At 39.6% G+C, this 11,750-nt stretch overlaps 1 protein-coding gene across 1 annotated transcript in view; it reads right to left on the bottom strand.

Moving 5' to 3' along the window:
* Window positions 1-11,450, bottom strand: part of CNTRL (centriolin) — a gene marked incomplete at its 5' end in the record, with an annotated part of 22,600 nt that extends 11,150 nt beyond the window's left edge. Inside the window, 19 exon segments of the mRNA XM_010016785.1 lie at window positions 1-99; window positions 211-351; window positions 483-613; window positions 998-1,190; window positions 1,361-1,569; window positions 1,882-2,192; window positions 2,427-2,613; window positions 3,066-3,205; window positions 3,950-4,094; window positions 4,272-4,388; window positions 4,955-5,134; window positions 5,460-5,639; window positions 6,651-6,831; window positions 7,031-7,176; window positions 7,777-7,911; window positions 8,852-9,028; window positions 9,711-9,931; window positions 10,320-10,473; window positions 11,379-11,450. The exon segment at window positions 1-99 is cut by the window's left edge and continues 46 nt beyond it. Coding sequence (XP_010015087.1) covers window positions 1-99; window positions 211-351; window positions 483-613; window positions 998-1,190; window positions 1,361-1,569; window positions 1,882-2,192; window positions 2,427-2,613; window positions 3,066-3,205; window positions 3,950-4,094; window positions 4,272-4,388; window positions 4,955-5,134; window positions 5,460-5,639; window positions 6,651-6,831; window positions 7,031-7,176; window positions 7,777-7,911; window positions 8,852-9,028; window positions 9,711-9,931; window positions 10,320-10,473; window positions 11,379-11,450 — 3,119 coding nt within the window.
* Window positions 11,451-11,750: the final 300 nt, after the last annotated feature.

The raw sequence follows: 11,750 nt of genomic DNA on the forward strand, positions 1-11,750 counted from the left end.
TTCTTGCCTTGAAGAAGGCTTTCTGCTTCTCTAAGGATTTCGAGGTGATGGCCTTCGTTACCTTCTGCAACTTGAATATCTCCTTGAAGCTTCTGAAGACTGACAGTGAGAATAAAAACATGACTCAGAAGTAACAGAAGTACCTTAGGCAGTAATTTACAGGAGGACATCTTTATTGAACACGGTTTATGGTAAAAGAAGAATGCTCACCTCTCAGTTAGCATTTCTACCTTCTGGTTTAGTGACTGGAACTCAGAGTCTCTTGCAGCCACCATTTTGTTGATTTCCTTCAAAATACTTTCTTGTTCCCTCTTATGCTGTTCTAAATCCCTCGTATCCGCCTGTAATAACCTAAAGAAGCATTTATGCCTTTTTGTATTAACATTTTAACAGCTCTCCCTCTCCAAAAGCACTATCTTGATATTTGAAAGAACCTTGTTCTCCTCCTCCCCACTTGACACAAATTCACAAGAGCAGTGTACCTTAGCTGCTGATCTGCTTTCACAAGCTTAGTGGCCGTTTCCTGAGCCCTTCGCTCCAGCTCCTTTGCCTCAGCTTCAGTACAGGACAAATGCTGCTTGGCATGATTGTACTTTCGCATAGTGTCTTTGGTCTAGAGCAAAAATTGAACATTATTGAGACAATACATTCCCATCTTACGCTTTCCACATCCATAACTTGCAAGTCAGCCATCTAAAGATGACCTCCTCCTGGCCTGGATATTCCACCTGAGCTTTCTCCCTCTCCATAACACAAAGTAGAACCTTTTCTCCTCTCTTGTTCAGAGCAGAAAAGCTTCCTCCTCTTTGGCAAGCACTGAAGCATTTTCGTTTAGCACAGGTTATCCAACAACTTACTTTCATACAGAAGCATTTTAAGAGGCTTCAGATTATCCGAGTGAAAATAAACTGCTTAAACAAACAAAAATTCTCTGCTTAAAACAATCTTACCCCAACACACAAATTCTTCTGCACTTTAGAGTTACGCCTTTACTTACTTTCCCCCGTGTGCTCTCAAGTTCCACTTCAGCTGCTGAAAGCAGCCTATCTGCCTCTCTAAGCTCTGCTCGACGCTTCAGAAGGGTCTTCTCTATACATTCAATTTCATCTGCAATATCTTCGTGATGTTTAAGAGTCTTTTCTAGCTGCAGTTCTGCAATAAGGTTGTCTGTGTACCCTTCAATAAAGTCTCTAAAAGGTCAGGAAGAAAGACATGGAATTAAAACACGTAATGCCACAGGCCTGGTGCCTCTTGAAGTTCCAGTCCATTTACATTAACTGTAAATGAATCAAAATGGACTTAATGGGAGAAAAGGTATTTCCACATGGCTACTTGAACTGCATTCTAGAGATGTTCTTACTTGCGCTTGTTATGTTTCTGAGCTGCTCGTTGGAGCTCTGCTACCTCACGTTCCAACTCTTCCCTTTCATGCAGAAGTTCTTCAGCATTTTGAAGCAATCTTTCTGTCTCTTTATTGTATTTATGCTCTGCTGCTTCTGACCATTTATCTCTGTATTTCCGAGACTTTAAGTAATACACGGTGTCTTCTAGCCTTGAGACTTCACTCTCCTACATACAGGAGACAGAACAACAAAATGAAGACCTATTTTCTAATTCAGTCCTCCTGAGACCCAGGAGCAGCTACAGAGAGCAAAGACCAGACCATGAGCATGGGAGGCAGAGAATTCTCATCAAGCTTACTCAGATCCAGAACCTTCCCAGCAGGGATTTTTTATTACAGTTTTTTTTAAACTGGACTAATGTAATCTTTGAAAATGAGGGGTCTGGGGTTTGCTTTTGGTTTTTGAGAAAGTGTGTGTTTAAAGATGTTCCTCATCCATTCATAAGTCAGTTGCCCGTGGTTACACCTCTGTATCTTACCAAATCGTGGTGTTCAGGCACATTGCAGTGAAGCACTCCAACAGGAATGAGTGGGACAGTGAAGTTTGGAGGAAGAGGGCCGTAAACAACCTGAGCTCCCATAGGAGGTGGGCCATAGATAACAGATCCAGGAGCCACTGAGCCTCCACTTGCTGCTGCAGGAGGAGGGCCATAGACCACAGTTCCCTGAGGTACAGGGGCACCATCTGGAAGGACTGTGTAAATAACTGTCCCAGGGGGTGGTACAAAGGGGGGGTCTTTGGGAACATGAGTTTCTTCCTTTCCTTCACCACCACCTTTTGCTCTTTTATCTTTTAAAAAAGAAAAAAAATAATCAATTTTCTAGTAAAATACATTCTTCAAATGAACATTTAAAATTCTATGTAATGTACAAAAAAGCAGTAAATATGCTTAAACTGAATATTCAGTTCAACAGTAATAACATTTATAATTCACACATGCACATAAAAGAATTCACCATGAAGTCTAAGCAAACCCACCTTGAGTTTGCTCCTGAACATCCTGAGCCCATGAACCTGACTTACCTTGACCTGAATTTGTTTTGTGCAGCCTGTTTCTGAGTGGTGAATAAACCCAACATCCTCCTTGGTTGGGCGAGTCTTCCTTCCTGCACTGCCTGTCCTCACCACCCCCTCTCCTGGGTGGGGATGCGCCACAACACAGTAAACAAACTCCAGAGTCTTTTGTGCTGTGGGAAGCAGGAGTTGAAGCCTAAAGAAAGAACCAGGATGTGTTAATCCAGAAATGACAGATCACGTGAAATTAACTGTTGTACGTATTTAAAGCTGATTTTTCAAGAACAGGCTACACACACTCTGCTTTCTCTCACTTCCAAGCATGAGGCTGCTTTAAAAGAGAGCACTAAATAGATTTTCACAGTATTTCTCTTAAATTCAGACAAATACTGTTTTGCAAGAAATATTTGTCTGTGATGTCCCCTTTAAACCTTTACCTAAATGAATTTACAGTACTGCAGTTTGAATAGTTGTCTCTAAATTTTACATGCACTTGATTCCTACACAGTAATAGGCTTTATCAGGGAACATTGTCCTATGTTGTTTCAGTATTTCTGGTTTTTCTTAAGTTTCTCCCATACCTAGCAAGTTTACAATGGACTTTCTTACATCAAATAGCGGTCCACATCATAGGATTTTATTTCTGACCTGTGATGATGGCATGTAATACCAGTATCCCCTTCTTTTCAGTGGGTCTGCCATGCTGCTGATGTAATCATTCTGGTATGAAAGCACATTTCTGAGTGCTGCAATTTCATCTTGCAAGTTGTCAATTTCATCTTTGTTACCTGTAAATTAATCACAGTTTTATAGGCATCTAAGGCAAAAATGAAGTCAGAAATACTGCATTCAGCTTTTCCCTCTTTGTTATCCTGTTAATCTGAAACAACATTAAAAACCTGAACTGCCAGGAGAAACCAATCAAATGCTGTTATGAAGTGATGTAGCTGTACACTGACCCTTGCAAGTCTGTCATTTTAAGACTGTAGGGATACAAGTTCATAGACAGGTAACTGATGCTCATTTTTCCTAACATACAGATCTCTGACAATGTTCTAGAGCAGTATAAACTGAACGCAGAGTTCAGTCAGTGTTTTCTAAATAGCTGTAAAAAGCATTGTTAATACAAACTAATGAAAACTAACACACTGTCATTCTGATTTTCAAGTAGAGGAAAAACTTCACTCCTATTTCCAAAGGTGACATGGCAGGTCAGGTGGCAAAGCTAGAAACCTGGAAGTGCTAGTGCTGGTCCTCAACCATCCCTTTCCTCTATTCTTCGTATCTGAAGACCCCCACGCTTCACATAACTGCGCTTTGCTGTTTGCTTCATATACAGAGAATCCACTGAAGCCAGGGATTTACTGACTGAATGTATCCTGTATACACAGGAAGGCATTCTGAACAGTTTGTTCTGGAATAAACTTCCAGAGCTCTCAACTGCTCAGATCAAACAGTGAGACATATGGAGAAGAAAGTGAAGGCTACTCCATTCATGCTTATCTGCAAGAAGTGGAGAGAGAAGAGATTACCTGTGCCGATATTATCCAACATCCATCTTAAACGGTCAATTTCTGCTCTTTGTTGCTCCATAGCTTCATTTAATTTATCAATCTCAAGCTTCTGAGTCCTTGATGTGACAGTGCTTTCACCAGCTTTCTCCATTTCACGCTGAAACTATTTAAAGTGTAAGTTTAAATCAACGCAAAGCACTTCAGTTTAAATCAGATTGTGCTAAAGCTTTTTTTAAACATGCCCATCCATCCCTACAAAAAATGCTCATTCAGCAAAATGCATGTATCCAAGTATTTTATCTTCCTCATATAATACAGAGCAAGATTCACTGCAACCTACTTGTTCTTCCTTCTCTTTGAGGAGCTGCTGTAACAATTCTATTTCAGCTTCTGCCCTGGCAAGGTCCTGGGCCGCACGAGCTGCCTCAGCACAGAACTCTTCAGCTTCCTCAATCTCCTAGAATTGAAATGTTATTTTGAGCTTTAGTTTGCAAGAATATTTCACAAGGTTGCAGGTGTCTCACGCAGCTTTGGGAAAAGCTGACTAATAAGAAGCATCAGCACCTGTCTGTTCTGGAATGCCAGAAACTAGCTAAATATGTATGTTTCTTCTTTAACTTTACAGTATTTCTACAGAGATGTTCCTATGGAGCCAAAAATGGTTCTCCGTTTAAGAACTTGAAGTCTAAGCACGAACTTCTGTAGTCCCTTCTTTTGCTCTTCTACCTTATCTAACAATGCATTTATCTATTGCTTGTCTTTCAGTTAGTAAGATTGATCTTGCCTGTCCCTCAGCTTCTAACACACAGCAAGAATGCCTGTCCATACCCAGATTTACTCAGGTGTTCATCTACTGTGTTTCAAGATGAGACTCTGTTCAAAGCAAGAAGTCCTGTGCAGTGAGGCAATTCAGACTAAAGCCTTGAAGCTCATTTTAGAAGACAACACCAGGACTGCTCCCATTATGATGGTATTAGAAAGCACTTCTCACGTACAAGTAATTAATAATCAGTGTTGATTTACCTCAGCTCGCTCCTGATTAATTCTGAGCACAGTCCCGTGAAGAGCCTTTAGCTGATTTTTAGCACTGGAGAGCTCTGTGGCTGCCAGTTTATCTGAAGTGATGATTGCTCTCTTCAATTCCTTCAGTTCCTTATCTAGACTGTCAAACTGCATTTGTGCCCTGGCATCTTCTAGCTTTTTCTGAAACCGGGAAAACAAAAGGTTTTGTAAGTTTAAAGTAAAAACTTACTTAAATTAACTTACAGTGTGGAAGAAAGGCTTTCTGTTGGGATGGCTTCCCCCCACCCCGTATCCTATTTTCCCGTTTTGTATTATATGCACAGAAGTAACAGGAAAAAAACTAAAGCAAGGACAACCAATAAAATTTAAGGAAAAGCAAGCTGTTCTATTTAACCTTGCTCCTTCCTGTATTTGATCTCAGAAAGCAAAATAATTCAGTTTTTGAATCTTTTTTTTCCCTGAGCACTCAGACACAGTGCATGGACTTGTCCTTACTCATCCTTACCCTTTTCTCCAGATCTTCCAGTTGAGCAAGAATAGTCTCTTTCTCTTCATCTGCCTCTTGGAGCTGTTGATCAGCAAGGCCCTGAATTTCTTCCATGTTCTTTATTTTTTCCTGCAAATGCTGAATTTCATTCTCTAACTGATGGACTTTGTTCTTATTCTGCCTGTTTTCAGCTTTAACCTACAAGTGCAGTAAGTTAGAATGAGTAGCCAGAAACAATTTTTTCCCCCCTCCTATCAAAAGCCACCCTATTTTAATGAAGTAAGGAAACAACTTTGGGAAATACAGTTACCAGCATACTTTGTACCAAAAGAGAAAGGAAAAAAGTGCTTTGCACTATTACATTTTAAAAGTGCGCAAGTTATTTTGGTAGTGGTCTGTATAGTGATATTTCAAGAAGGTTAATGGCTGTATTTTTCTATCTATAATTGAAGTCTTTGCTGCCTGAGGTGTATCACCGAGTCTAAATTCTAATTAATCAAATAATTAGGCAAAAATCATAAAGGCTGGTAATAAAACATAAAAATCAGACTCCACTGTTATATCAATACAAAAAAATGGGTCTCTCCTTGTTATCATACAGCTACAATTAGATACTGTTCATGCAAGTTTTAATGCATATTAAACCCTTCTCCTCCAAGCAACATTCTTGCAAGCTTTATGTAATAAAAGTCAACAAACTGTTGCAAAGGAGCATACATCCTGTCAAATACCTGATTTAAAATAGTCCTAAGTATAAGCCAGCATTTTAGGGTTTTTTGTTTTAAAAGAACTTAAAGACGCTGATAACACAAAAAGAAAGCAAGAACAGCTGATGCATTTCACTACTTTAACCAGAATTTCACAGGACACACAGCATAGAAGTGGTCAATTATTTGTCTTCTCTTTTCAGAATCTTTTGGCTGCTTCTACAGTTTCTTTGTAATGAAAATTATAACATGATACAAATTTGTGCACAATAGGAAAATCAAAACTCTAATAATGGTTAGTGTTCCTGTTTCCAATCACCAGTAACAGCATCCAGCTCTGATTCAAGTTGTCAGATCTGTTTCTGACAAGTAAAATTATACTTCTCTGAAAGAAGGAGGGTAGCAAAGCCTCATCTGTGTGAAACTTATCCTTCAGCTGCAAGTTACATTTCTTAGACCAAGCTGAAACTGTCGTAGTCTGCTTTGTTGTTTTGACACGTGCCTGTCTGTATTTCTCCTGTACTTCTTCCAGTTTTTCCTGCTGGGATGCCATTTCTTCCTGCAGTTGTCTCTGTCTCGACCATGCTTTCTCTTTTTCCCTCTGAGCATCAGCAAGAATGTCATTAAATTCGTTCTGCAGACTTGCAAGGCTCTTCCCTAAAACATCAGCTGAATTCTGACATCTGAAAGAGAAACAATCCAAGTTCCAAGAGAGAAAATAGTGATTTTAAACTGTGATACCAGATCCTGAAATCACGAAGCCTAATACAATAGTGCAAGTTTAAGACATCCAATGTACAATGTAACTCAGGTGCAGCTCCTGATTCGACTTGTGCTCCACTTTCACAAATCTAACACTGTTTGTACTATTATTTTACTCACTTAATCTCTCCATCTCCTGCCTGAAGTTGTTGCTTGAGTTCATTTATACGAGCTAAGGCTTCCTCAGGATGAATTAAGTTTGCAACCTCATGGTTGAGCTGATTCTGAACATCTTCAAGCTGTTGTTTCAGGAGATTATTGTCTCCCTGAAAAAAACCCAGACAAAAACCATCCACACAACCAGAAGTAAGCAAACACCCAAATGATAGAAGAGTTTAACACTTACATCTGCTTTGGGGTTTTGTTGTTGTTGTTGGGTTTTGGGGGGTTGTTGGGGTTTTTTTTCTTTTTCTGTTTTTTTTAAATAGAGTCCAAACATTGTTTTCAGTGTGGCCTGAACCAGTATCAGCAACAAAACAAGAACGCAAATAGAGGCAATAAATCTGCTTTAGGTATTGGTTCAGTTTTTTAACTCTTCATCCAGATAGTTCTCTTACTGACATGGACTGGATGAAGCTTGTGGGAAATTAAGATACGTATAACAATGTGTCAATGCCTCTGTAATATAACTGAGCAGCTCTGAAATGATTTCAAAGGTCAATCTAAGTATCTAAAAGAGACAGATAAAAGACTATGGTGCAGGGTCTCTGGACAAGAAAATTAAAATCAGGAAAATTATAAATACTACTGAACAAAATTAATGATGAACAAAATTAATACAGAATCCTTTAAAATCCTTATCACTTGGGGGAGTAAGGAATCATACTGTGTACCAGGTAACTTTTTAAAGGCAACAAATACTTCACCTGCAATTGTTTGAACTGAGAAAGGAGCTTATAATTTTGCTGTTCCTTCTCCTCCGCTAGTTGTGCTTTAGTCAGAGCATTGTCCAACACTTGCCTTTCTTTTTCAAGTTCAGCTTGCAGGGCTGACAGTTCCATCTACAAACACAGAAAGCCTTCAGATTGTTATCCCCAGTCCCAACCCAACCTGTCACCCAAGTAAACAACAGCTGTATATCTTACAACAATATGACAGCACCCTTAATAAAACCAACAAAATCCCAACCATCCCAAATTAACCCATCACCATATATACATTACAGGTGTGTTTCCTAAAAAATCATCTTTGTCATATGGCTGGTACAGTAAATCTTAATCCATACCTAAGCATGAGCATGTCCTACCCACCAGGTAACTGACAGATTTACATTTATCAGTGTTCTACAGAAAGCTTCCAAGTTTTTTCTGAAGCCTGGGGACAGAACACTTCATTGTTTTGCATTTTCATTCCTGGCTGCAATCTGGAATGTGCAGGTGGAATACATCTTGCAAGAAAACTATCACATTGGCTTCTGACAAATGGAAACTAAACCAGGATAGTAGTTATTGTACATCATCATACATGAAACCAAATTAAGATCTCCAACAGCAACATAAATGGGACTATACAAATTAACGTGTATGTTATTCTTCCTCAGCAGAAAGCTATTACTTTATAATACATTACAAAACACAAGGATTTGCTATAAAACTCAATTTCTGCTACAAAGAGCAAAGGCAAACTGTCTTTCACCTGCTACTTTCACAGGACTGCTTTAGAGTCACTTCTCTGATGTTGGCATAGTTGTCTCTTTCCAAACAATGAGGACTATGTTTTCTTTTTAACTATGGACCTCTACAGGGTCCCCATATGACCTGTATCTTACTTCAATGCAAAGCTATAAATCCTAGCAGATTGGTACTGTCTTCCATTTGGGGGCATACCTAAACTAGCAATTACTTGCAAGTCCACACTTGAGATATGGTATGGAGGAAAGTATGGGTGTCTCTCATCCTGAAGTAAATTATCCCTTTGGCAGCACAAGAGCTCTGTTCTTACCTGGCTACGTCGTTTCAGTCCTTCATATTCTTCTTTTTGCTGTTTGGCTTCAGCGTCTCTATCTCTTAGCTGAGCTTCCAGTTCAGCCTCATAGGCACTGATGTCCCCTTGTGCCTCTCTAAGCGACTCATTTATTTCCTGCTGCTCTCTGAGTGCACTCTCTAGCACTGCAATTTCCTGGAATGTTACATTCATTTTAGAAGTATAAACACCAGAGAGGCAGGATTTCTTAAAGAGTATATTGCCTCATGAACTCATCATCAGTGTGACAGCAGATAGATCAAAATAGACAAGCTAACCCTCATCTCGAAACATTAAAACTTAAAGCTAGGTGGCACTAGGACATACAAAGGTCAGGTCAATCACATAGCTGTGACAGACTGTACAGACATCTGTGCTCAAGTTAAAAGGTGTAGCTTAAAGCAATACACATTTGACCCTGGTATTAAGGTTTACATAAAACTTACCAGGATGCTAAAACAGCTCTTTAAGTAACTGGCTGATAAGACAGATGCAGGCTGATAATGTGCTCATTCTTAGCTTGTGTCCAGATTTGGCACTAATGCAATTCTCTATGATATCAACTGCAAATCCATTTGTAGTAATGTCTGAAAAGTAAAGCCTGCATTTCTGAGACATCTCCCATAAAGTACAGATTTACTGTGTCTCTTACAACTGGTTTTAAAGGCCTAAGTCTGTTCTTGATGTGTGTGGGCACATCTAATTGGTGTTATCATATAAAAAACATATTTTGTCCAAGAACTGTGCTTTACTATTTGCAATTTGCTAATTTGCTTTTTTCTTTCAGGTTTATTCCCAGGTATCCAAATTTGGGAAGAAACACAACATTAAGTCTTACTTTTCTCATATTTTCTGCATCCATGGCAACTATTTCCAGGTTGTTTCTTTCCTCCTCTAGATCTGCCAGTCTTTCTAGCAAAGACTCTTTATCCTTCTGCAACTCCTTACATTCATCATTGGCCTGTTTTGCCTGAGACTTAACACTTTCCAGGTACTCCTGTAATCCAATGATAATACTTTCTAAATCCCTTTTCAGTGCTTCATTTGTTGCTATTTGACCTGCAGAAATGCAAAACAAGTTTGAGAGGTTAAGAAACCACACTTATTTACAAAACAAACAAACCTGCCTTTCTTCCCGTTAAGATGTTTGCCTGCTGCAATATGTAATAAAAACAAGTAGCTGGAACTCAACCAGAAAATGCCTGTGTTTAAAGGCTAGAAGATAACCCCCCCTTGCAAAGTACCTCCCCCAAGCATGTACAAGTGAGGTGAACATGCTGAAAACCAAACGTTCACATGAAGTCTCCTTTTAGATCAGTTAAGAACAGCTTTTCAACCCTATCCTACATTCTTCATTTCATTTAAGCAAAAATAACCAAAACTGAATCCTCAATTCAGTTGTCATTCTAAATACAAGAAACACTGTCAGACAAAAAGAAAAACTAACCATCAGTGAGCTGCTGCTCCAAGTCCTTGATTTCCTCAGTTTCCTTTGCAATCCTAGAGAGCATTTCGTCCAGGCGACTCTCAAGCTGTTGGTAATGTTTGTTCATTACCTCAAACTGCTGTTCTTTACTTGCTTTTTGAGCTTTCAGGTGAGCCTGGAAGTTACCAGTTGGAAAGGTAAAGCAGGACAACATCAGTACAGATTTAAAGAGTTAAATCAGTATGTAATCTCAGTTCTGCAGACTTTTACTGGTAGTAAAAGTCACAAGTGCAGCTTATGTTGTGGTATTTAGGGTTGGGTTTTTTGTTTTCATTAGTTTTCCTTGTTACTGCCCCACACAGAATCCCAGATAGGCAATCTCTGTGAATAACAGCATTGTTGCCAGACTCTCCCTTGCCCAGGCATGAAGAATAAGGACTGCATTTATAAATCATTACTCATGGCTACTATCTTTCTTCCTGCCTTTACTTTTTGTTATAACCATTTCCTCTTTCAGTCAAGCACAAACATGATTTCCTCCAGAAGCTTTAATCCTGTCATCCTGCATTGCCTTCACAGCAGGTGATGCATCAGAACATGTCAGGTCACCACCCGAAGGAAAATACTCAGAACAACCAGCAAGTCAGGCCAAGTTTACAACTAAGATTTACTTAAAGCAGGTTTTGGGGGGTTTTGCTTTGTTCTTTTGTTTTGGTCTTGTTCGGGGGGTGTGTTTGTTGTTGTTTAATATTTCTGGAAAATACACCATACCCACAGCTCACAAACTTTGGGCAGGACTTTGTGCATTTAGGATGAATTTAGGTGATTGTTTCAGCTGCATACAAAAGCTGGTTATGCACACAACAGTGCTGTTTCCCACTGCTATGAAATCACTCACAAATTACTCAATGGCAGAAAACTTGGAAAATACAGAATTCTCCTGTCATGACAAACAGCACCTTTTTTCTTACAAGTCAAAAAAATAAATGGAGCTAGCAGTAGAAATGTTAAGTACAAGTTGTCAGAATAAAACCGTTTATAAACTTGCTTCTTGAAGAGAAGTCACGGGTAAAACATCACTTTCTGCACTTTCAGCGTACTAAACCGGAAGTTACTTCGAACATTCACATCAGTACAATTCAACTTGCCGCCCTGTTAAAGACAAACTACCGTTCGCTTTCAAAAGTGGAATTCCACCAGGAAAACCCAAGCAGAGCGCTGCTGCTGAGTCATTTCGCTGCAGCTGCCGAATGTCACAAGAACGGTGGTTAAAAAAAACCCATCACTTACAGCTTTGCCTTTGTCTTTTCTTCTTTCGAGACCATTTGCAAAACGCCCCACCCCCGATCTCGAAGTCATTTGAATGGAGAAGCGGTATCTTCAGCGCGGAAAGCGATTAAGCGGGGGTCTCCCATGCGCTCCGGAGGCTCCCGCGGCAGCCCGCCCGTGGCG

The sequence above is a fragment of the Nestor notabilis genome, unplaced genomic scaffold (genome assembly GCF_000696875.1).
Source record: "Nestor notabilis isolate BGI_N333 unplaced genomic scaffold, ASM69687v1 scaffold8156, whole genome shotgun sequence".
Classification (NCBI taxonomy): domain Eukaryota; kingdom Metazoa; phylum Chordata; class Aves; order Psittaciformes; family Psittacidae; genus Nestor; species Nestor notabilis.